The sequence below is a fragment of the Temnothorax americanus genome, unplaced genomic scaffold (assembly GCF_048541705.1).
Source record: "Temnothorax americanus isolate GAGA-0224 unplaced genomic scaffold, ASM4854170v1 Scaffold36, whole genome shotgun sequence".
Lineage (NCBI taxonomy): Eukaryota > Metazoa > Arthropoda > Insecta > Hymenoptera > Formicidae > Temnothorax > Temnothorax americanus.
In genome coordinates, this window is record NW_027509505.1 from 1,781,518 (window position 1) to 1,806,784 (window position 25,267).

Sequence of the window (25,267 nt, forward strand, 5' to 3'; positions counted from 1 at the left end):
TCTCGGATTATATTTCGATCGAACGAGAGAATCGTGTATCGTGCGGATCATCGATCGCCGGATCGCGGCCAACTCGCGCGCGCGATCTCATTATCCTGCGGAAAGGAAAGTTCGTCATTTCCGTCGTTAGTAGGGAACTCGTTCGCGGCGCAGAAATACTTTCCTCGTTAGTCTTAATTTCGCCGCTTGGCAATATATACAATATACATTATACAATATATAATATACAATATCAAGAGACACGATATAGTGCGGTCTCGTGCCAAATTCTGTTATTTTAATAGGGGCATAATTATAATAATAAAAGAATTAAGTATATTATTATGGTAAAAAAATTTTTCATGCTCATTATTTCATTAACAAGTTCTTTTACATTAAATATTTTATTATTCAATTAAGTACTTATACGATAGAAAAATTGAATTATATATGTATAAATTCATGCTCACTTGGCATGATGTACCTCAAAAAGGGCACACTTGGCGCGGCGCCGCTGTATCCGCGGGAGAGCGTTAATGACACCGCGAATGTCTATATATATATATATATATATATGTATGTACACAGTACACGGGATGAATAACGTCGTGACAACGAGACTCCCTTCCTTACTTACCTCTCACCTCTCACTTCTGCCGAGAATCCTCCGCCGCGCGCCGTCGCGCCTCGATTCCTTAATTTTCCTGCCTAATGTTCGCGTATTAATTATCCATTCGTCTTTTCTGTTTCTCACGTCTCATCTCGGACAACGCATATCCGGTAAACAACGTCGCGATTGCCTTTGAGATACGTAATCTCTCTTCGACGTGTCTCTGCGTGTTAATTAATTTATATACACACACACACACACACACACACACACACACACACACACACGCGAGTACATGTACGGTATGGTTGGCCGCTAAAGAGAGATAGAAGCATTGAGCGTCTCGAATTGCGCAAAAATGCACTCGGACGAGACACATTCGTGCATTCCTAACAACTTTTTTTGACTTGTTCATTTTTTCTGTTACATATACATATATACCTGCGATCTCAAATAAACTATATAATCCATCTAAAATATAAAATCTTTATTAATATAGATAGACAGTCGAAACTCGGAAATGACGATTGTTACTATAATTGTAAAATAAAATCATTAACAATAATTAATTTGTAATAAGGATTTTTAAACAGCTCAACACGTGCGAGTCACCGTCGCGTTAAGCGATAACAAAAAAAATATATGGAATTTCGTTCGATGGATGAATTTGAAGGTAAGAGAGATAAGCCGCATCGCGTTGGGCGCGGAAGAAAATGCAGCTCCTCCGACTTTTCAACAAACGCGACTATTTTTAAAGAGAGAGTATTGCATTTCGCCACCCTCTCCCCCTGCTCTTACATACATTGCACACACATATATATATCCGAGTAGAGTAATGCCTCGGTACTCGCCGTACTCGTGGCTTGAGCAAAATCTCAGCCCGCAGGAATGACAATAGACTGTCAGATAATGAATCTCCATTGTCACCCCCCTGTACCCTGTACCGTCGCGCGTCCTAAAACCCTCAATCCACCGTCAACCGTGTTCCTCTTCTCCCTCTTCTCCTTTGCCCCCTTCCCCCCTTTCTCTCTCTCTCTTTCCCCTTTCTCTCCTACGCTTATCTTTCTCCCTGTGCAACAGCGATGGATTCGAGAGAGTCGCGCGTTTTATCCTAAAGAACAACTTTTTACTTTCGGTAAAGTGAAAGCGCAACTGTCCCATTGTGAATGCCGGATTGTCTATTCCGGCAATTAATTATTTTAGAACGAAAGGATCAACGGATTAATCTTGAATCTTATAGAGAGTGCTCTAGCTTTGTCACACACTCCCCACGTTTGCTTGCAGCGAGTCTTTCTATTTCGTTTAACGAATTGCTATAATGCTTGATGACAAAAAGTATAAAATTTAAGCTTTGAATCGTTTATTTATACATATATAAAATATCTCTGGTGAAAATTTAAATATATGTATCTTCTAGCTGATACGAATCATCACGCGCGTTTATCTCTGTCATCTCTTTTCTGTTCTATTTCTTAAAAGTTGAAGATATATCGGCGCAAGCTATCGCAAATTAAGCGGCAGTTATATCTGTCGCTATAAACGCGTCCCTCCTATCTTTGTCACCCTCTTGCTCTCGCGTAACAAACACGACTATGACCGAGTAGGCGAAACGTCCACTTAGCGCTAATGCCCCTTTTATTGGTCAAGATCTCAGTCAGAAGAGACGAGGACCGAGGACGCGCCTGTCCGGGTCCGCAGGTCGCCAACCCGCATCGGTCTCATCCGGGCAGAATTAAACCATCGCGTTAATCGCGGCCTCTCCAACATAATCATCGCGATTTTCGTCACTTTCGCGATTGACTCGTCATAAGCGATAGCGATCGTCACATTTCTTCAACAACATAGCAAACGTTTTACGCCAAAGACCAATTTACGCTTCCTATGCAATATGCGTATAGAAAATTAGGATGTTCGAAGGAAATGTTCCCCTGATTTTACAGCATAATTATAATATTTTTAATTACGTATAATTTCTATCGTCCGGATAAAACAATCAAGAATAAAACAAATTACTTCTCTTCGTACGAGACGTAGTTCATAATGCATATAAAAGCTAACGTGGAATACAAAAATTCTCTTTTTTTACGTGTACTGTGGAGAACCAATGGGGCAAAACCGTACAAAAAAAGGGGGGAAAAAAGAATGAAAGAATCGGAACGTGAGGTGTAACGTATCGAACTGCATGTTGAAGTTGCCGGGAGCGAGCTCGAAAAAAATTCACGCGGAATAACTCGAGGCAGAAAAAGTGAACAAAAAAATATCCATAAAAATGCGCAACCGCACGTATAATCCGGATGAAGCTTAGTATCGTAGCGAATGGGCGTAGCGCCGCCCACTGAAATCGTTGAAAAGACTGGAAATTGGTAGATGGAGATGATGAGTAGATGACGATGATTACATAGGGCAGAAACAAAAATTGTCCGAATTCGAAAATTGGGACATTAACGTGGAACGTCACACATTACGTTTATTAATAAAACTCGTATAGTTTTTACCACAAAAGTTACAAACGAGTAATCTTTTTTTATTTGAATTTTGCGACGTTCAACAAATTTATCTCGTAGCACTAAATATATTTTGGTAACGTAGAAAAATGTAAGACGACTCCTAAATAATACCTTGAAGTGGAAATTTAAAATACACAAATATTACTAGTTTGTTTTTTGAATTAAAATATGTAATAAGTTCATACAATTTTGTATATAAAGATATATATCGGACAAGGTAAAAAATTAAGATTTATGAAGAAAGTCAGTTCTATATATACGCAATTATAAAAAATTATACAATGAGATAGCGTAACGCTTGTTAAATAAATAATGAACAAGTTTTTCTTTACTCATTAAATAATGTTAAATTTGTTACACCAATTGGACAGTTGTATATTAATACACGCATACAAAAATGTAAAAGGAACGAAAGTGATTAATGATTAACATAGTATTGTGTGTAGAATATACATTTTATTACAAAATATTTTAAGTTGTATATATAATCAATCAATATACATACATGTACGCGCGCGCGCGCGCGCGTGTGTGTGTGTGTGTGTGTGTGAATATAAATATATATCATTTATATTCACACGGATGTGTAATACACAAATTCGGAAGATGATACATTACGAAATCTTATGGAAGAGCTTTAGCGAACATTATTTCAGAGCTTTTTTTAACGTATTTTTAAATTTAAAAAACTTATCGAACTTACTAAGAGAAAAGAAATATACAACATAAAAACAAACTACGCGGTCTTCTAAAAAACAAAATTGAATAACTGTCAACATTGTAGGCTGTAATTATACTTTCAAAATTTCAAAATATACATTCGCGGAACGATCAAGCTAACTGCTATCTGGCGTATCTTAAACTTATTTTTACGAGCAAATACAACGTATGACGTATGTTGCATATACAAGTAAAATTAAAATTTCTCTTTGCATATATAACGTTTCTTTTCAAACTGATACTTAATCAATATGCACCGTTATTAAAATTAATTGATCACAATGGTAATGTTTCGTGATAAATGAATTAGGCATTTTCACTGGCCGGCCTCTTCTTGTTCTGAAACATGTAAGATGCGATAAGCACAAAATTGTCCAATACATTTCAAGAAAAATCGATAAAACAACGTATCGAACGTACAGTTTGTTTAGATGTTTTTACATCTACGCTAGATGTACGTGTTTTAGATCTTTCTTGTTCCAGTTGAGCGTGCAAAGAAGCTACCTCGGATGTTAGTTCGTCTCGTATCTCTTGTAATTTTGCTACTTCAGCCAATACCGACGCTTTATCCTTCACTAAAAGAAAAAAAGACAGTTGCAAATAACGAAAGTTTACACGTACCACTAATGTATCGAGATCGATATATACCGTAGAAATGTGATACTTACTCTCGCCGTGTGACAATATCTGATAAAGTTTTTTATTTCTCTCTTTAACTTGCGTCAACTCTTCTTTCAGCGTATGCACCTCGGTCCTCAGTTGGCTGATTATTTCATCTCGATTCTCTATCTCCAGTCTTAACTGCGCAAACGTTATATCATCGTCGATTTTATTTGATCTGGCCTTCAATATGTCCTTCTCTTTTCCCTTCGTTATCTCTTCTTTCGTCTCCTTCTCTATCCTTTCAAAGAATTCCGCATCTACTTCTGCCAAAAGACAAACACGCGATCAGTCTATCAGTTAAAAATTGTTTTTTACATTAATAATACAATTCTTCTGTTCATTCTCAAGCTATTTGACAAAATCATACCTCTCGACTTATCCGGAGCAGGCTCATTTGTTAACGGTGCGACCGTCACACTCGTTCCCATGCTGTTAAATTCTTCCAACGACATAGTTGCCTTTTTCGACTTTTTACCAGATTTTTTATTTTGTTCTTGCTCTTTGTCATTTTTTGCTACGCCAACCAATTGTTCTTCGTACGCCAATTTCGACAGCAGGATGGCTTGGTGCAGTTCTTGCTCGAACGTTTCCTCGACAGCCTTAAGGCAATCATAATTGAATATAACGTAAAAAAGAACAAAAAATTATAAACACAAATTAAGTTTTATATATATACACATACATATATGATATATATAAATTACCAAATATTACAAATGGAAAAACAAAAATAATCCTAAATCTCTCTCACTCTCTATATCGAGATAAAATTTCAGGTTTAAAATTCGTTCAAATTTTTCATCGTACATCTTGTAGTTAACTCTCTAAGTAAATAACAAACTAGACAATACCGCAAAATACTTTGTAAAACACATATTCGAACAAGTGACAAGTTTCAGCAATAAAAGTTAGAAAAGAGCCATCTGATAAATAAATCTTACATAATTCGGTGAAAAATTCATATTTTACCATCGTATCTTTTTGCTTCCACTGTTCCCACTGCTGGTCATCGTTATTCGTTTTCTTCTTTTTTCCCTAAAACGAAGGAAAAAAAAGCTCATGATAACCCTCGTCGAAAGAATTTGAAACGTCGCGATTTCCCGCCGCGCCGCGACGATCCGGATTCCGGCCGTTCCGCCGGCTAATCAAAAACAAAAACGCAACGATGGGCGCACAATTCGTACTTTGTTCTGCTTTTTTTTGTTCGGCTGCTGCTGTTGCGGCTGTTGCTGTTGCTTCGACTTGTCGCCCTTACTCTTAGCGTTAGTCTTGCTTGCCGTCGCGTTCTTCGGCGTCTTCTTCGGCTTGTAATCGTCGTCCTCGATGCTGAGGACGGCGAATCGCGACGGCACGGCAGTCGCCATTTTCCTACGCTCCGACAACGAGCGAAGACGCACGTCGAGGCTGACCGCTGACTGCTGACGCGACGACGATGAACCGTGAACCGTGAACCGTGCACCGTGCACTTCCGGCGTTAAACCGCAGACTCGCAGGCGCAAGGCGCAAGAAAAAATCGGCGAGGTGATGCGAGAGAGCGGCAGCCGGCAGGTCTCGACCTCGCGACCAGTGCAGAGTGCAGACTTGTGAAGTGACACTTGACAGTGTCGCAGGGAAGCGGAACCTGCGGAACGGGCGCCGATGGAAATTAAACAGCGCCGTCGGGCTCGGACCGCGGACGCGGACGATGACGACGACGACGACGACAACAGCGACGTATACATGCGCCGGTATACACCGGAAACGAACTGCGATGCTAGCGCCACCACCGTTCGCTCGGCGAACAAGGGGTCGATTGTCAGTTTAAAGCCCCGGACCCGGACACACAACTTTTTCGTTTTTTACGTTAATTACTTATGTTAACTTTTTCGTTAATTACTGTTACGAAAAAGTGTGTCCGGGTTCTTACGGTTCTTGAAACGAGGTGAAAATTAAGGCCTGTGTCCACGATACTAGAATTTAATCAGAGAATTTGGACCAAGTTCTAGCATCGTGGACACTGCGGAACTGCGGACACACGCCTTTTACAAGCGCGCAAAATCGCTGGTAATTATTTGTCACGTTAATCGTTCGCGAATTGAAGGAAAAGTTTTAAATTTTTTCAAGAATTATTACAATAGAAATATGACGTCCATAATGTCGCGAGAGAAGAAAAGAAAAGAAACGGTGGATATATATATATATATATATATATATATATATATATATATAAAATCGAAAGACGCGCGCGATTCGCAAAATGTTGGCGATTGGTAGGCCTGCCGCCGAAGTCTCGCGTGACTCGCATCTCGCATCTCGCATCTCGCACCTCGCACTCGCGACAATCGCGATCACTCGCGACAGTCGCGACTGGTCGCGACGACCCCAGGCGACTCGGGTCGAAAGAGAGAAGGTGGTGTTCGGGTCTACTACACTACACATTCAATCGTCGTGTATCCGATTATCCGATCCACCATCTACCGTGTGAGTGCGCGTGAGGCCCCGTTGCGAGTCGGGTAACCGACATGTACGTACGTCTTGTTGCGCGAACGACGTAGCACTTTCGAAACGACGTTGTCGCCAAGTACGGTCTAGTTCGGCCCGGGCCTTTTTACTTGGCGATTGCATGCGTGCAAAATCGCGTATCGAGGCGTATCTGGCGGCCTCCGAGTGGTGTGCGTTTTGTGGCGGGATACGGCGGAGAGAGGTGTCGCGAGAAAAAGCGAACGAGCGAGCGAGCGAGCGAGAAAGGGACAAAGAGGAGGGTGAGAGACAGAGACGGAGAAAGTGCCCGCGCGCGTGTGCGTCGGTGTGTGTGTGTATGTGTGCGCGCTCCTCGCGCCTTCCACCGCTGCGTTTGCGTTCCTGGGACCGACGCTCGCCGACTTCCCGATATATATATATATATACACACACACGTAATACTCGTGAGCGTGTTGGTCGTGTTTAACCGGCGGTTCCCCCGAAACGGAGCTAGAGGTGCGCTAGAGGAACGAAGATACCGAGGGCTGATCGCTCGTCACGCGACCCACGGGCTAAGATGCCCGACGTAGCTGCCGCCAGCAACGTCAGCATCGTCAGCATCGTCAGCATCGGCAGCATCGAGTTAGCTAGACCACGCAGTCGTCTTTCGACTTTTTCGCGAGCGCGCCGTGAACCTGTTTCCACCTTCCACCGTCGTCGGTTGCATTGATACACGAGATTCGTTCTGAACCAGCGTTATTTTTATGACTGTCGCCAAGGAGCATGCTTGGGATTCCGGAGGAATATTCGCTTAAGAGACACTTGCGGCACGTTCTACGGATACGACGAAACGTTTGGACAAACGTACAGTAACAGTTTCGACGATTTTAAGTCTATTTTGAAATCTTACAACGATTAATAATTAATTTATGGATGAAGGTTGTATGTTGTATAGTATTTTCGACGGTTCTTGCATTCAGAGAATAATAAAAAGATTATACGAAAGATTGTACGAAAGAGAGACATCGAGCTATCTGCTACGCTGCGACGTTGCATCTGCTCGTCGTTTGCCTGCTTTGTACGTGGCGGTAAAGGTATCTTTTTTTTCTGAATGAGTTACATATAAAATATTTTAATCGTATATCGAGATTATGTGTAATATAACTCGTAGAAATTTTCTTTGCGCAGCGTACCGATCCTGGACAATTGCCAACGTTCCATTCTTCTAGAATAGATTTGAGAGAGCTCTCTCGCTACTTACCGATGTCGATTGGTCGATTTTATAAAGGTCGCTGCTAATCAAATATTTTGCAAAGATGTGTGAACAAACGGAAATCATTTATCTGGATGGAGATGTTGTTTGGGTTAAATTAGGAGCATTCTGGTGGCCTGGCCAAGTCCGTGGGCTGGACAATTTGCCGGAAGATATACAAATTGAATTTCGAAAGAAACCATTGATTGCCGCTGTAAAATTTTTTCAAGAGGACACCTAGTAAGTTACAAATAGCTTTATTAATTGATTTCGCTAGAGAAGAAATTGTTTAAAGCGACCATTTAAATAATCTTTCTTTCAGTGAATTTGTGAAAAATTACCAACAGATCTACAAGTACAATTGTACCCTTAAAGACGAATTTATCAAAAAGGGTATGGGTAGGTATAATACAACTTATAATACAATTTTTTCTTACAAATAAATCAAAATTATCGGTTCTTTTTTTTTGTATTAATAGACAAATATAGGACCAAGAGTAAAGATGGCACCAGTTATATGGACAAGTTCCCAGGCGACGTGGAGATGGCGGAGAAATTGACGGGAGGAGATCCTGATATATTGAATCAGGAGAAATTTTGTCCCGAAGAGAAACCGGATATCTCCGCTCTGTTCGGTGAGAAGAAAGTTCCGAAGAAAAAGCGCGATCGCGAGGAAGGACATAGGCGGAGCGATGGCATGGATATCGCGAAGAAGATTACGCACCCACGCTTTTTACGCGGGGAGAGCGAACACGAAGTCCGCATTCGTCAGCAACCCAATAGTTTACCGTCGACTCCGACTAACGCAGGTTCCCCGGTGTATCGCTGTCACTTCTGTAACTTCACTTCTTCGCGCGTTAACGTTATCATTTGTCACATAAAAAGTCATCGATCCGACGACTCGCCAATGCCACGATTGAAGGTGAAGACGTACTCTCAATCGCGTGGTCGAATCTCCGATACTAGTACGCCGAAACGAAAATACGTGAGGAAAGATAAAAGTCAATCGAGTAAAAAGAAGACCGAGAGTAAGCTAGAATCAGTTAAACGGAAGCACTCGAAACAGAGTGAAAAATCCAATAAGAAAAAGAGAACCGATCCGGAATTGCGAGAAAAGTTGTTGGCCGACTGGGATGACGAATCGGACGAAGAAACGAACGTTGATGCGAATCATTCTTTAAATAGCAGGTTAAGCAGTTTGTCCATGGAGAAGACGTCGTCGAGCGTCGATGATAGTAAGGATTATACTGAGAAGAATGCTGGAACTGCAGAGAATAACGAAATTGCGGCAGAAGCAGAAAAGCTACTTAAGGAAACCGAACAGTTATCTTCGATACACACGATGCGAGATTCATTGGACAGCTTACATGCTTCGAAGAACATGCAATTTAATTTTGACAAAAAATCCGATTTTGAGAATTCTGGAAAGGATACCAAAGCTGGTGGCGGATTCAATGAAACGTTAAGCAGGTCACAAAAAAGGGATACTTCGGGTTCCGATAGTGAGAGCAAACAGGTTTCCGATAAGGATGACAAAAAATCACGACTGTCGTGCTTTGATTTTGATGAAGATGATTTGAGCGAGCCCTCTATACCGCCTGTACGAAAAATTCCCCGAGTTTTCGGCGAGAAGAATTTATCCTTGAAGAAAGAAATTATCAAGGAATTCGAAATGAGTCAAGCTCTGAAAAATGAAATTAAGAGAGAAGCCGATAAAGTATCTGAATTGAGTAAAAATATGGACTTGAAAGCTGACGAAATAATGGAAATAATACAAGGTAGAGACAATCGACGAGAGAAGGAGGCTAAGGCAGAAGCTAAGGACGAAAAGCCCAACGAGAGTGTCCAAGATAAAGCAAAAATGAAACAATCTGATGAAGATATAAAGGAAGAAGGGAAAACTATGCGATCCGCGGATAATCAACAAAAATCTAATATTAACACTTGCGAAACGGAGGTAGAGATTGTGGAAATATTTGAAGTTGAAAGAGGAGACGGTGACAATGGCCATTCTTCGAACGCTGCAAAGGACTTTGAAAGGAAATTTAAGACTGCTACCGATAAGACTGTATCGGTAAAGAGTAACGAAATGTCAGAAAAGAAGGACGAAACAGAGAGTAAATCCAGCGATGAAAAATTACTACACTCTGAGAAAACTGATTCAGAGGACGCGATCGCGGAATCTAATGACAACGCTTCGGTGAAAGAAGCAGACGACACTTTATCGGAACGATTTACCACGGAAACGGAGGACGAGACCGTATCCGAATCCGCAGAGACTTTACCGGAACAAAGCGAAAATTCAGATACTGATATGTTAGACCAAAGTGTTGATAGTCTCTCGGGAAACCGTATTGGCCAGGCATTAGTTAAAAGAGGTAGAGGGCGACCACGTAAGAACGCGAGATCGGCTGGTAAAGGTACTAGCGCGTATAAAAGTCCAAAGACGAAAGCTAATAGAGGCAACAAGAGAATTCGTGTGAGCGAAAGGATCGAAATCGAACGAAAGACTTCAGATTCCGATACAGATCGTTCGTATAGCGGTAGAAGACGCAAACCGAACAAGAAATACTTGGAGTCCGGTATATACGTTCAAGATTCTGACTATAAAGCGTTCAGGACGGACGAGAGCCAATCTGAGAGTGAGTCTAAAGCTTCCGAAAGAATCGCAAGCAAATCTAGAAGAGGCAGACGTTCTAAAGGAGTTGACAAGAGGAGCAACGAACTCGTCACTCAGATGGATAAGCAAGAGATAGAAGTATCTGATCAAACGTCAACTGTCGCCGAAAACAATGTTAGCATCTTATCGATTGATATAAAAAACAAAGCACCTGAGGGTAAAAAGGAGATCTTTTCCGAAGAAGAAAAAGAGAGTAAATCTGTAGAAGTGAAATGCGAAGATTTACTCAAGGAACGAGCAAAATCTTTGGACGAAATAGCTACTGTAAAAGTTGATGCAAATGTATCTTCGAAAGATGTAGAAATGACAATGTCGTTCCAGAAGCCAGAAGCTACGAATAATATGGAGAAAGTAGGACTTGGTACAGATAAGACTGTGAAGGAACCATCCGAAACGGAGAAGAAAGAAGGTCTATCAAAGCAAAGTAAAGATACCGAAGGCTTTACAGATTACGAAAAGCCGTTAATCGTAGAGCAAGTTGAAGATACTGCCGATAATATTGAAGTACAAGATGCCATGAAAACAAACGTGGATATCCTGCCGCCAAAAAAGTCTCAAATAAAGAAATTTGAATTGTCACAAATAGATTTTACTGACGCAGATATTCAAGCTAATAAAAGTGCGGAAATTGAGCTTGAACCGGAACCTAAACTCGAATCTCAGCCTCAGCCTGAACTTGAACCTGAATGTAAAGTTGAATCTGAACCCATAATTGAAGTTGAGATCGAGCCTCAGCCTGAATCTCGGAATGACGTCGAAGAGAAAGTAAAGGAAGAAGATGAGACAAAGACGACGATAAGCAAAGTAACGGATGAAATTGGTGAAATTTTGAACACTGAGAACGAACAACGAAGAAACCTGAAAAGTTCCGAGCTACGGAAAAAAGCAGATAAATCAGATGAAAAAGAACAAGAGGAGGAAGAAAAGTCGCAGAAAACGCAGGATGTTAATCAGTTTAAATTGAAGTCGCCGGGAAAGTCACCTAAAGCAGATGACGCGAGAAATACACCAAAAAGTCCAACGAAAACATTAATCGAGCAACAATTGACACCCAAAAAATCTTCAATGCAAACGAGATACAAAGGTAGATTTACTCCAGAAACAGGTAAAGGAAGAAAGGACAAAGACTTATTTTTGGAAGAAAAACCAGCCAATACGTTCCAGGAGGCTTTCTTGAAGACTTTACAAATGGATAAGAAGAAGATTATAGTTGAAAACGCTGAGATGTCATCCATAGAGAAAAAGGAGAAAAAGACCACCAAAAGAAAAGCTGAGGAGATCGATGCTAGTATCGCTGCTGTATCTGCGCAAAGTAAAAAAATTGACGATTTGAACAAAGATTTGGAGATATCTGAAAATATTCAAATCGGAGAAAATGTACCGATTGTGAGTGATCTTGAAAATGTTGAAGTTGTTGTCGAAGAAAAAATTGAGATCGATACCAAAATTGGAGATAATGTACTCGATTCTGATGGTCATCAGCCTGTGCCGTCATTCGGCGAATTCGTTGCCACGTCTAAACCATTACTTGAGTCGGAAACACTCCCTGTTTCCGAAAATAACACGAAGAGTATCTCCAATGTCAAAAAATTGGATGTAATCCCGAAAACGTCCATAACTACATCATTATTATCGTCTGATATCAACGTACCGGTAAAAAAGCGTGAGATGCCGCGAATAATAGAAAGTGTAACGTTGACTGAACCGGTCCAAATTTTGAAGACAAAATTACTCGATAAAGTACCGCAGAAAGGTGTGAAGCACAAGCTGGAAGCGGATACTGCGAAAAAGAGTGATCAAAAAAGCGGTCCCAAGGCAAAAATAATTAAAATAGAGACCCTGCCATCGAATAGCAAGATGAAAACTGCTGTAAAATCCAGCCCGCGCATGTCTTTGACGAAAAAGCTTCAAGTATTAAAGACAGAGGAGACAGATGCGCTTCTGGAAGCGCAGAACAAGGAACAAGTCGTCGCAGCTACATCGCAGACCGTCGTGACCACGCCGATAACGGAAAAATACGTACAACAGAGTGCTCAGAGTCTCGCGGATATGGAACTAGATATCAACTCGATGCCGTTCATTCTCAGCGAGGACGTGCTGACGCCAGAGAGCATCGAACAAATGCCTGTCGTTATATCTTCTATTATGCCAACTTCCAGCTCAATTCCAGCCACGCTCTCCTTTACTCCGACTACGCAGATGGTGTCGCCCACTCAGCAAACTCAATTCAAGATCGCAAACGAGACTACCGCGGCGGAAACGTCGCCGACAAAGAAAAAGAGCGGGGTGCCGGCGATATTGAAGACCAAGAGCAAAGCGAAACCAACCATCACGAATGTTAAACCGCTGGTACAGCCATTTACCGGTGGGGTGAAGAGTTTGAAATTTCAAAGCGCTCAGCCAGCCGGCAAACCGCCAGCCCTTTTGACGCAGAAAGGTACCACTCCAGGAAAGTATGTTATCGTGCAGACCACGGGTGGCCAACAACTGCGATATAGCGTTCAGGGAGTTCAGGGTAAGTCCAGCACTCAACAGAAAATTGCTATTCCAACTAGCGGCAAGGCAGCAGGCAACGCGCAGGTGATTCAACAAGGTGGCAAAGTCGTTATATTGACGTCGGGACAGTCTTGCCAGACCAAGATGGTGCCGTTGAACATTTCCAAGACTCTGAGCGGCAAAGTACAGAGGATCGTGACGAGCAAAGGTCAGCTGCTGTGCCCGATCAGTCCACAAGGTGGTATAATCGCCACCAAGACTATTATTGCGCCAAAGGCCGATACCGTAGCTGCCACCGTTGCCGCTACCGTCGCTGCTGCTGGCAGCTCACCTACCACATCCAAATTGACCACCAGTGGTCACAAGATTATTAATACGCAGGGCATAATCACGTCCAAGGGCATGCTTACTCCGATTTCAGGTAATATCGCTAAAACAGCTTTATTCACGGGAACGTTGTCCCAGGGAATTCTCACCAAAGATGGCATCTATACCCCGATCAGCGCTTCGGCTTTGGGCGGAAAAACCATCATCGGCTCGAAGGCTCTAGTTACGAAGGGTGGCGCGACTCTTTTGACTCCTCAAGCTCAAGGTCTAGGTGGCGCGAAAGCGATCTTGACACCGGTGTCTCAAGCCATCACCGGTAAAACCATATTGAGCCCGCAAGCTGTCATCAGCAACAAAACCATTCTGACGCCGATAACCGGGCAACAGGTTAAAGCCATCGCCGCCAAGAGTCCAGTTAAAGGCGGCAAGGTGCAGTATCAGCTACAGCAAAAGGTACAGCTGCCGATCCTGCAAAAGTCTGCGAAGGTGCAGGCTCCGATATCGGTTGCAGGCTCGCAAACAAAGGCTTCCGTGAAATCGCCATCGGGCAGCACGTTGATTCTACAGAACACCGCTAACGCCGCCGGTGCGGTATCTCAAAAAACTATGTCACATAGCAAGAAGATTGTCAAGCAAACGGTGGTGCAGCCAGGAACCAGCATTCAAGGCGTCGCTTTACCGAGCGGCACACAACAAACGGTGACGATGGTGCAGCAGGTACAGCAGGTACAGCCGAAAGGGAAAGCCGCTGTGTCGTCAACCGTGCAAAAAGTCATTATACCTAGAACTAGCAACCGCCAGATGAAAAGTCAGCAAAAGATCGTCGTCCAGAAAATGCAAGAGTCGGCTGTATCGACGGTGCAGAATGTCCAAGCGAAGCAGACGGTCGTCGCGACTGCCGCCGCAACCACAACTGTGACGATTGCCGCCACCGCCACCGCCACCGCTACGACCGCCGGCACCCTTGCTACCCCCACCAAGACGGTCGCCCAGTCGAAACAGACAACTCCCGCAACTTTCAAGTCCTCCGCCAAATCTTCGGTCTCGAGTAAGGCACAGAAAAATTTGTTGAACATCGCCGTGAACTCGATGAGCCCCGCTACCACCACCTCGAACGTGAATGTCGCCACGGCCAGTACCGCTACTTTATCTTCGCTAGAACCACTTAACGCGGAGAAGAAGGCGAAAATGGATCTCCAGCTTGCCCCGGATGCCCCGCAGAAAGAGCTGGGCAAAACTGAGAAATTTCAAGCTGAAAAGTGCGACGCGGAAAAAGTGGAGGAGTCAAAGGCGGCCGCGGCGCAGCCCCAGATCATGGCTCTGCCGACAGAGAGCAATGACGGCACGCAAACCTACGTGTTGGTAACGATAGACGAACAGGGACAGATACAGCCACTCGATAACAATACTCTCATGTCGTTGGAAGGAACGACGCAGAACCCGGACGGCACGAGAACCTTGTACATAGATCCCAGCTCGCTGGGAGAGGCCGGAACCCTGGATAACATTGTTCTTCAGTTCGACAACAGTGTCTTGCCGAATATTCAAGCCAACGTGACAGAGGCTAGTCAAACGACAATCGTAAGCGAGAATTTTCCGGCGTCGAAGGTGATACAAACGTCCAATCAGGACATCCTGGCGGCCGCTCTCGCCAACACGGACTTTCAGCAGGAGATCAATTTGCCGGAGAATCAAGCGGGTAGCGTCATGACGCAGACCGGTCTGACTCAGACGAGTCTCATCAATCAGACCATCCTGCAGTCAACCATCATCCCACCCACGGAACCGATATCTTCGCCCTCTGTGCTGGAGACTTCGCTGACTCTGAATCAACCGATCATGACGCCGCTCGAGGTGCCGAGCAATCTGCCGATTCAGTCGACGGATTCGACTGCCACGTCGGTGGTCTCCACTATTCCATCGTCCCTCGAGCTACCGATCACCATTACGAATCCTAGCATCTCCTACATATCCGCCACGGGAGAGACGCAGATTCAGATCCCCGGCAACTCGATGCCGGACATCGGCGAGATTATAGAGAGCCCGGCGACGGTAGCGAGCGGAGAGATAGATCGCACCGAGATTCCTGCGAATACTCAGTACCTGATGATTCCGAATCTGGAGGATAATATCGCGGCCACGGAAACGCAGAACGTGCAGGGCGCCGAGATCACGATCGCGCCGTCGACCTCGTACACGGTCACTGTGCCGAACAACATAATCCTGGAGAACCCGCAGGTACAAACTACTCCGTCGATGCCGATCATCGACGATACATACGTGGACAATTCGCAATTAGCCACAACGATCGTCACCAACCAGACATTCGTGGACGTGCCAGTATCGGAGATGCTGGTCTCCAAAGTTTCGGAGAACGCGCAATCGCAGGATATCACGGTAACGTCGGAAATGATTATTTGCTTATTATGAATGATTATTATGAAATGATTAATAATTTTATGATTCCGCAGAAATCGATTACATTGACCAACAAGAACTTGGACGAGGAGCAGCCTACAACCTTGCGAGAGGTTTACTCTTCTCAGCAAGTTTCCAACACATCTGAGGAACTGATTCTGCAGCAATCGGCTAACGAAGATACGGCCTCGAGCACGATGGAAGTTGTGCGGGAAACGAAAAGCGGAAATAAAGAGAGCGACGCTACGATAAACGAAATCACTTTGATCACGTCCGAATCTAATTCGCAAATAGATTCGATGAAACAATTGAGCTTCGAGGTGACAGACTCGAGCGAACGTAAAGCCGCGAGCGAATCGCACGAGGCAAACGCGTCGGATAAACTGAAGCAGCTAACGGTTTCTGAAGGATCTAGTGGTAATGCTAAGTCGGCGGACCAGGAGGTAGCAGGCACGAACACAAAGAAGGGTCGAACAGCTTCACGAGTTCTGTCGGCTAAATTATCGAATCCTCCAAGTGACGCGACCATGGAATTGGACAAAGTGGTCGAACCGGATCTATTCGCCAGAAGCACAATTGGCAAGCAAAATGCGGCGGATTGTCAAAGCGACGAGCCATCGTCGCAAGAGGAAACGGACAGACGTCGCCTGCGCCAGAGTATGGAACTGCGATTCGAGGAAGAGGAGGAGGAGGCGACGGCGACGGCGACGGCGACGATCGCGGAAGCTAGTCAAGAAACGCCTTCGCAGTCTCAGTACGAGCGGTTCAACGTGTCTGTCAGCAGCGACTCCACGGATCTACCTAGTCAATCCGCTTCCAAGTTGGAGAGCTCCGCAGGCGAGGCTACCCAGTCGATCGCGTACGAACCAATGGAGACGGACGAGGAGACTGTTGTGGCGGAACCACCGTCCCAGTCCTTCGAACATACAAAGATCAACGAAGCGTCCCAGTCTTACGAAGCTTCGGCGGAATCCAATGTGAACGCGCCGACGCAGTCCTTCAACGAGATCGTGCAGAGTCAGGTGGAGCGACCGAGTGCCGACGCGGACGAGGCGATCGACGATCAAAGCTTCCCTACGCAGAGCTACGAGGTCGACAAGGGCGAGAGCATAGCGGAGAATTTGGAAACCGATGCAGAGATCAGTCAGGAGGGTAATATACCATCGCAGTCGAACGACGTCGGTGTCGATGGCATAGGCACGTCATCCGTGTCGACAAATAATTCTGGATTGAACGAGGACGAAACAGCGAGTTCGTCCTACGTGCCGGAGACCCCCGAGAACCAAGAGCGCGATCAGGATCAGGAGAGCGCGATAAGCACCTCGTCGTACGAGATCCCGCCATGCGAAGAACTCAACATCGCTTCGTCCAGCGTGATACCGGACACGTCGGTCAGCACGGAGCACCCTGGCATCCACGACAACGGCGTCCCGGAGATTCCGACTTCTTCGTCGTACAACCTGAATCCCGACATCACGTCGACCCACCACGTGGACTCTGTGCCTACTTCGAGCGACTACGAGGACCAGGTGATAGTCGAGCAGAACGTGTCGACGTCGTACGAGGTGCCGATCTCGATGCCCGGCCTGGAGGAGACCTGCTCACAGAACTTTGTCACGGAGAGCGGCGATCGTCACCGGAACGAGCCATCCAGTTACTACGCTCATCAGCAGGAGGTGACGGCGAGTTACTACGAGTCCGTAGATCAAGATGCGAACTCGCGACTGGAGGAGGATCCCCACGAGGAGCACGTCACGCCCGGTGGCTACTACGAGGGCAATCCTCAGGAGGTGAGTCAGAGCTACTTCGCCCCGGCCGAGGAGACGCCCAACTACCCCAGTCATGGCATCTCGCCCGGCTATTACGACCCCAGCAGACCCGAGAGCGAGGCGAGCCAGAGCTACTATTCCACGGCTGATGATCTGGACGGCAAGACGGAGGAGCAGTCGTCTTCGTCGCCGAACGTCGAGACGTCGCAGAGCTTCTATCGGGAGAGATCGAGCGACCTGAGACTGAGGCAGCAGGGTGGTGAAGCCACGCCGACGTATCCCGAGGGATACCCGGTCGACTACACGTTGGAGAACTCGCCGATCGAGAGGCATGATCTTGTGGAGAGCTCGGTGCCAGCTACTAGGCCTATGGACAGGTAATATATTGTCGGGGGTAATGGTAACGAGTAACGACACGTGTTTCCACTTGAAATAGACTATGCGGCGGGCGCACCGTCCGCACACACACACACACACACACACACACAAACTTTTGAATCTATTTTTAAATGTAAATATAATGCGTTAAGTAATTATAATATTGAGGAAGCGCTTAGACTTAGACTGCAGTAAAACTTGGCGTTAAATTTTATCGCTAAGCTCCTAGATGTACAAGAGCGAATGCACTCGCGCGTACGAGCGCGCGTGCATTTATCCATACTGAAACAAAAAGAATAAAAAACTAAAAGCTAAAACAACCGCGAATATATTCCGCGGATCATAGGATTCGATATTATAGATACACTTTCATCATTGCATCAAAATATTGTTGTGGTCTTGATTTTATCGTCATCGACGTTTGATATGAAAGAGGAAATGTTCATACAATCGTTAGAGTAAATGAAGAAAAAAGCAAGCTATTTATATATAAAGGATACATACATATATATGTATATATATATATATGTATATGTATGTGTATTGTGTGTGTGTGTGTATATATATATATACACACAATATATATATATATATATATATCATTATTCTTTCTTTTTTTATATAGAGTATCATAAAGATTCATGTCGGATGAACAGTTCTCGATTTCCGTCAATATTTCTGTGTGTCTACAACGGAGCAGCAATAGTGAGAATCGCGGTAGCGAGCGTGCACGATAAAGATTTCTTTTATCATATCGAGATTTAAAAGGCATGATAATTGATGGTCAAACCAATTTCGTACGATCGCGACAAAGGGAAAATTATAATCAACGTCGCAGGATTTCACTGCTGCTCCGTAATGTCATGTCGTAATGTAAGCAGTTGTTCATTTGTAACAGTTGTAAAAGGTAAGAACTCATGTGTGATTGTTTAAAACAAAACGGAACCGTAACAAACCTAGTGGAGGTCATGATATTTTGCTCTTTAATCTTTAATAAGTAATAAAACCGAGACTGATAATGTTCTCGCTTGTTTCATTCACTCTCTTGTGACAGCCGTTCGGTTTGCTATGGGTCTGGGAAACAAAGAGCACAATATTTCTGATTATATATTCATAATCACAATGTACGCCCTGCAATTCGATGAAAACGCAAGAAACGGAGACGGTCTTGGTCTATCGTTTAAAGACTTTCCCGACCTTCTCGAATAAGTTACGCCGTGCCTCGCTTTGCTCAATGTGAACAGTGTAATTGTTAAATAGCGACTTGGGAATCGCAATGTAGAATGTGCAAGGCTCTGAGCGAAACGAGGATCATTCTCTACTAGCTTATGTTTTAGTTTATAGAGAGCCAATACAAACTATAAATATATATATATATATATATATATATATATATATATATATATACATACGTGTATATGTATATATAGAAAATAAAAATGTGCTTATTATTTCACTTATATAAAGCGTACCTTGCATACTAATGAGGCGATTGATGATGTGAAGAAAGCGAGCAAAGATTTTAATTGTTACAAAATCTGTCATGCTTGAGACGTGCCTAAATTAGCCTGGAGAACGTTTATAAACGCGAAGAAATTATAATTGCAAAATATCCTGGAAATAGTTCTTGAGGATTTTTACTGTGCAATCTTCAAGCAAGGCAGATTTATCAAAATGTCATAAAAAAAAATTATATTCTTTATTATAGTCTCACGTTACATTAAAAATAAATCAATGTTTTTATTTCTTGTGGCGTTTTTAATTATGGTCACGCGTGTACATATTATGTTGATATTGGAAGATGAAAAATTTATATGTATTCTCATGTCAAACGTAGCTCGATACAATATCGTGGCACATAATAAAGAAACCTGAGAAAACTTCAAGGACAGACTGAACTGTTAATGTTCTGTAATTACTCTGAATTCTTTTGATATATACGTATATAAGTGTACGTATGTATTAAAAAGAAAGTTACATAAAAATTCGTGTATATTTACAGACGCATATAATACCGCAAGATGGGAAAATATATAGCTACATTTTTTCTATTAAAACGAAAAGAAACCTTTCTGATAAGATAAAGTATATGTATATGTATTTGTTGACTTTATTAAATTCATAAATGGCATAAAGTGATGATACTGACGAGTAGAGTAGCCCTCCTCTGCGTTTCACATGTCCATAATATTTTCAACACTAACAATATTATCTATTTAGATTTATTTCTATTGTGTGCACCACATACACTTGTAATTTAAAATAAAATAAATATACAAATATTTACATAACTGATTACATGTGCAATGAATATGTTTTGTCGCTTCTCTGCCGCTATCCTACTACGATAAATTACACATTTCATAATAGTGTACAAAAAATAGCATTCTCGCAATTAGGCACGCTCGTTAAAATTTTGACAAGTCATATGTGTAATGTATATCGTTTTTTTTTTTTTAATAAATTATTCGTCTGTAGATTTCGTAATTATTACATATGTATATGTTCGAATATAGTAATTATACGTATTGAAGCTTGGAGCATTTATAGAGATGCAGAGTCAGTGTCAACTCGCTGGAAAAGTATCAAGCAAGAAAATAATAATTTTTATCAAAGATTTATTACCTAAAATGCTCCGAAAATACAATAAATTATATTATTATGTTACAAACACACACTGCGGTCGTTTTATATACAATATAACGATAATCTATCATTCAAAAAGGAACACAATCTGTATGATTTCGCTGTAAATTGGTTTCGTCTTATTACTTCCTCCAATACTGCGCAAATTTGTGGAGTTGTTCTACCAGCACAGCCATTACCGCGGTGACCGACAAGTCTAAAAGATTGTGCACGTAGTGCACCGCCTCTTCGTCGCTCAAGTCCAATCGCAATTTATCTTGGACCTTCTTCACGGCTTTGTCCGGTTCTAGGGCGATATCGGGCACACTGGCGTCTACCATCAACGAGAACAGATTCAATATCAAATTGGCATGCCTACGCAAATGTAGAAATGCCGTGTAACATTGCTTCCGGAATTCGTGATAATGTTCAGAACCGACACCGCCCATAGCTTCGACCATCTCCTTGCTGAGTTTCATAGGAGGAGGGAGAGGCTTCGGATCTCTGTTTAATATGTAGCCGAAATCGATGTGAAAGAGTTTGCCTGCGAATTACAAAATACTGCGCGTTTGAGAGAGAGAGGGGGGGGGAGAGAGAGAGAGAGAGAGAGAGAGAGAGAGAGAGAGAGAGAGAGAGAGAGAGAGAGAGAGAGAGAGAACCTTTAGCAAAAACGTTAGCGAGAACAATACCTGATGCAGTGAGAAGCAGATTATCCAAGTGACGATCGCCGACGCCCAGTACATATGTAATTATGCAATAACCAGCTGCATAATTTGAAAGAAATTATTTAAATGATGTATCATTTATTATATCGTTTTTTTTTTGTAGAATTATACGTATTATTCGTGTTTACCGCAACTGCGAACGTATGTGTCCATGACTTCAGGTACTACTCCGTAAGGTCCAGTTTCGGAAGGATGGTGTTTTCGAAAGAAATTCAATATCGATCCTTCGCTAGCCAGAACTTCCGCAACTGTTGTAGATTCGATAAATTGTACAAAACCATGCTTAGTGCTTGTTGCGAGCACCCTGAAATTCCACGATCGAGTCATTGGATAATAGTCTTACATAATATTCATTAGGTTTTACATAAACTGCTTTTTACCTATACGGAGTTAGTTTCAAGTCCAAATTCTCCCTTCTCAATAATTTATCCATAAGTGCTATTGTTTGCAAAATTAATTGATCTTGTCGTAAATCGTCTCCGTGTTTAAAAATGGCAATATACTCGGTATTATCTGTCGTCAAGAACGTGAGTTTCGATGGCATGAGCGCAGACTTGAAAAGACTTGCCCTATAAAATTAATTGAGCAAATATATAAATATGAAGAAGCATGAACATATCGGTGGACAAACGTCAAACAACTTGAATGTATACTTTTCCGGGATAATTCCCTTGATACAAATTTCAGGATCCAAGGGGAAAGGTATCGGCTCGAAATTCGAGAAATTAATCTTGAACGCCGGATCTGGGTCTGTCAGTAACGCTCTCAATCTATCAGTTTTTTTCTTCCGATTTCCGCTTTCTCTCGCAACCGCTTTTACCAGAAACACCAATTGATCGATGAATACCTTCTGTCGTAAGAGGAACGCTCTTCTCTTTTGCCAGATGGTATTCCCCTGCGCTAACATCATGGAAAACATTTTCATTACGGTAACATACATTTCCCTAACTCGCGTATCTTGTTTAGCGCTTATTGCGGGATCAGTTTGATCCTCGCACTCGATAGAGAGATACCAATAGAAATAATTAGCCAGCATCGAGTTCTGACAAGCGCGAGTAATTAAAAACGACGCTAGATCCATAAGCGGTTCTTGGCTCGTCGACAACTGGCTCTCCGATTCACTAGACTGCAAACAAATGCAAAATCGAAGTACATTAGGAATTGTATTTGTATCTGTATAGCTGTAGCTGCAATGTATTTTACAATGTATTCGACAGAGATATATGCGTTGACTCACAGTTGTAACTGGGGTAGATGTAGAATCGCTGTTTCTTACGTCTTTGTCGAATTTCTCGGTTTTCTCGAGTTTCTCCGTTTTTTCCAATCTTTCGCTTCTTTCCAGTTTTTCAGTGTTCCAATTTTTCGACTCCGTTCTCTCTTCCTTCTCCTTCAACGTCGCTTGATAAGCAGCCTTGATGCTCTCAAAGTCTTCATACTTCAACGCTTGTACCAATTGCAACAAGTACAACATTAAATCATCGTCCGGGGCTTGGTTAAGCCTGCTAATCGCGTATCTCCTGATAGCCGGATGAGTGAACGCGGGTCCTAGTAATTCTAGGGCGTCTTCGGAATCCGGCGGGGCCCATAAAGCTAGCATCTCCAAGGCTTGGCGTTCCTCACCGGCGACTTTCCAGTTAACGCACTTGACAAACTTGGTCAACGCTTTTTTCTGACTGGACAAATAAAATCTATACTTCCAAATTAAATCCTGTTCCTCGGTAGAAAGCGCGGTCGTCGGAGAATATCCCAATATCGTATTTAAGGCATCCCGCACGGTCGAAGTAGGTTTCAATTCGCGAGTATTACCGCCGCTACGTAAGCTGCGCGCCAATTTATGATGTTTTGCCTCCACAAGGTTCTCCTGAAAGAAAATTTGAAAATGTAGAGCTTCATATTCTCGAAAAATATTTGAGTTTAGGGCATACATCACCATTTCCTTTTGCAAGACCTTACTTGTAAAATCTCATAGTCGGGAAGCGTCACAACGTCTGGCTGTAATCTATGTTGAAAAACCTCGTCGCCATCTTTTTCGTAATATACAATTGAATACTGCAATAAAATGAAACAGATACATATTAATTTATCTCGTTATATAAAAATTATGCATCCGAACACAAAATTTTACACATATACGTACCGGTACACCGTCCATCGTTACCTCTGGAAATTCTATCATCAAATACAAGTATTCCGACGCTCTTTTCTCCCTCTCGTTGATCAATTCGATCTCTCTGAAAGTCAATCTATCCAGCCAATCAATTTTGTTTATTTGTCCATTTCTGTGTTTCTTAACGAGCTTTGCTAGCCTCTGCATTTGTTCTTTCCCATGATCTCTGGCTTTCCCCGGGGTACTAGTCGGAACGCCGCCATCAGCCTCTATCCCAGGCCATACTCTAAGGTCCAACATGCCTCGTCGATACACTCCATGCTTGCCGAATAACGATATAGTCGTACCACCTACCGGAAGCTGTCTACCAGGTCCCGCACAGTCGTACAGAGTTATACACAGCTGAGCGTCGCGCGGCAAATCCGTATAGGAAATTGGCAGATAGACCCACTGGTTCCAGCTAAAAATGTTCAATCTCAATAGTAAAGAGACGCAGACGTAGCATTGTAAATGCAAAACTCAACGTACTTCCAACGGGTGGTAAAATGCTTATAGGCTGTACGCACAGGCAGGGCCAACGGTCTACCACCAGCCCATACTTGAAGAGACGCGGCTAGATCCCCACGAATTCCACCGCTCTCGTACAGACCCGAGTATTTGAGTAAAGGGTCTAAAAGGAGCTCGTCGTATTCGGGTCTGTGTCTCTTGCCCTCTAACGTACCTCTGTAAAATAATAGACCAACGATGTACCGTCTTGTGACGAGCGTGACGACGCGTCAGACGTCTAAAGACTGCCAATTACGTATGCACGCGGCACTAAAGATAAAGACTGAATGTTTCAGCACGCATACACACGCACGCGCGCGCGCGCGCACATTCGCACACCCGCACGTACGTTAATTACTCTGATCCGATTATTTCACGATAGCATAATTAATGGATGTGTTTGCGTCATATGGACGGAATGCCAAGATATTCTTGTCAGGTGGTAAGCTGGTAACCTCATTAGATCGGTTGGACAGTAATAGATACGACGATATACAACGAAACTTACATCTTAACTTGTATCCTGGTATCTAACGAAGAACTATAGACATAAAAAAACTTGTCGCTCGTATTCTCCATCGCGTCGCTGTCAAATAATCAAAAACTTGTCACGTATCCATCTCCGAGGCCACGCGCATTACTCTATGCTCCGCTATACTCTACAGTCTACACTAGTCTATACTCCATACTGTTACAATTGCAAATATTGCAATTCGTATTGGTTAGGCATAAATGCAGATATAACGTATATATCTATATAATTAACCAATTAATCAATGCGCGTGAACATCACGAGAAAGAAATCGTTCCCGTGGCCCGTGCGACACGTGCGACGTGCGACACACTGCAGTGGCGGTCCAGGCGGTCACGGCACACCTGGGCACACCTGAAATACACCAATTTATCTAATCGTGAAATTTATTCCAAGATTGCGCGAAACTACACCGAGCATCGTCGATGTTGCAGAGCGCTACATTATCATAATTAAAAATTACATCCGTTTTATCGATGCGGCATTCCCGAAAT

At 43.1% G+C, this 25,267-nt stretch overlaps 3 protein-coding genes across 6 annotated transcripts; 1 reads left to right on the forward strand and 2 right to left on the reverse strand.

The window, feature by feature from the left end:
• Positions 1–3,532: 3,532 nt before the first annotated feature.
• On the reverse strand, positions 3,533–6,228 carry LOC143901761 (uncharacterized). Its single transcript, XM_077414293.1, has 6 exons — positions 5,664–6,228; positions 5,449–5,514; positions 4,847–5,078; positions 4,485–4,742; positions 4,237–4,391; positions 3,533–4,155 (listed from the first exon to the last, which is right to left on the reverse strand). Exons 1-6 carry the CDS (start codon positions 6,198–6,200, stop codon positions 4,123–4,125), a joined length of 1,281 nt encoding a protein of 426 aa, XP_077270419.1. The 5' UTR covers positions 6,201–6,228; the 3' UTR covers positions 3,533–4,122.
• Positions 6,229–6,773: 545 nt separating this feature from the next.
• LOC143901756 (uncharacterized) lies at positions 6,774–20,694 on the forward strand. Of its 2 annotated transcripts, none has more exons than XM_077414284.1 (5): positions 6,774–8,012; positions 8,090–8,410; positions 8,493–8,569; positions 8,650–16,070; positions 16,145–20,694. In XM_077414284.1, the coding sequence occupies exons 2-5, from the start codon at positions 8,235–8,237 to the stop codon at positions 18,239–18,241; spliced, it is 9,771 nt and encodes a 3,256-aa protein (XP_077270410.1). In that variant the 5' UTR covers positions 6,774–8,012; positions 8,090–8,234; the 3' UTR covers positions 18,242–20,694. The 2 variants fall into 2 exon arrangements, with proteins under 2 accessions (XP_077270410.1, XP_077270409.1); XM_077414283.1 differs by having other exon boundaries at positions 8,107–8,410.
• Positions 20,695–20,839: 145 nt separating this feature from the next.
• Pi3k59f (phosphatidylinositol 3-kinase 59F) lies at positions 20,840–25,127 on the reverse strand. Of its 3 annotated transcripts, none has more exons than XM_077414288.1 (10): positions 24,750–25,127; positions 24,224–24,418; positions 23,726–24,155; positions 23,542–23,637; positions 22,826–23,449; positions 22,242–22,714; positions 21,969–22,157; positions 21,717–21,892; positions 21,553–21,627; positions 20,840–21,407 (listed from the first exon to the last, which is right to left on the reverse strand). In XM_077414288.1, exons 1-10 carry the CDS (start codon positions 24,818–24,820, stop codon positions 21,007–21,009), a joined length of 2,730 nt encoding a protein of 909 aa, XP_077270414.1. In that variant the 5' UTR covers positions 24,821–25,127; the 3' UTR covers positions 20,840–21,006. The 3 variants fall into 3 exon arrangements, with proteins under 3 accessions (XP_077270414.1, XP_077270416.1, XP_077270415.1); XM_077414290.1 differs by lacking the exon at positions 24,750–25,127 and having other exon boundaries at positions 23,726–23,981; positions 24,050–24,155; positions 24,262–24,402; XM_077414289.1 differs by lacking the exon at positions 24,750–25,127 and having other exon boundaries at positions 24,262–24,402.
• Between the last annotated feature and the right edge of the window lie 140 nt (positions 25,128–25,267).

Coding starts and splice junctions, on each gene's coding strand:
- LOC143901756 (XM_077414284.1), top strand. CDS start 8,235: ATGTGTGAACAAACGGAAATCATTTATCTGGATGGAGATGTTGTTTGG. Junction 8,570..8,649: donor ATTTATCAAAAAGGGTATGG/GTAGGTATAATA, acceptor TTGTATTAATAG/ACAAATATAGGACCAAGAGT. Junction 16,071..16,144: donor CGCAATCGCAGGATATCACG/GTAACGTCGGAA, acceptor ATGATTCCGCAG/AAATCGATTACATTGACCAA.
- Pi3k59f (XM_077414288.1), bottom strand. CDS start 24,820: ATGGAGAATACGAGCGACAAGTTTTTTTATGTCTATAGTTCTTCGTTA. Junction 23,638..23,725: donor TAACGATGGACGGTGTACCG/GTACGTATATGT, acceptor ATTTTATTGCAG/TATTCAATTGTATATTACGA. Junction 21,408..21,552: donor TCTGCTTCTCACTGCATCAG/GTATTGTTCTCG, acceptor TGTAATTCGCAG/GCAAACTCTTTCACATCGAT.
- LOC143901761 (XM_077414293.1), bottom strand. CDS start 6,200: ATGTATACGTCGCTGTTGTCGTCGTCGTCGTCGTCATCGTCCGCGTCC. Junction 5,515..5,663: donor ACAAAAAAAAGCAGAACAAA/GTACGAATTGTG, acceptor CCTTCGTTTTAG/GGAAAAAAGAAGAAAACGAA. Junction 4,156..4,236: donor TAAAAACATCTAAACAAACT/GTACGTTCGATA, acceptor TACATGTTTCAG/AACAAGAAGAGGCCGGCCAG.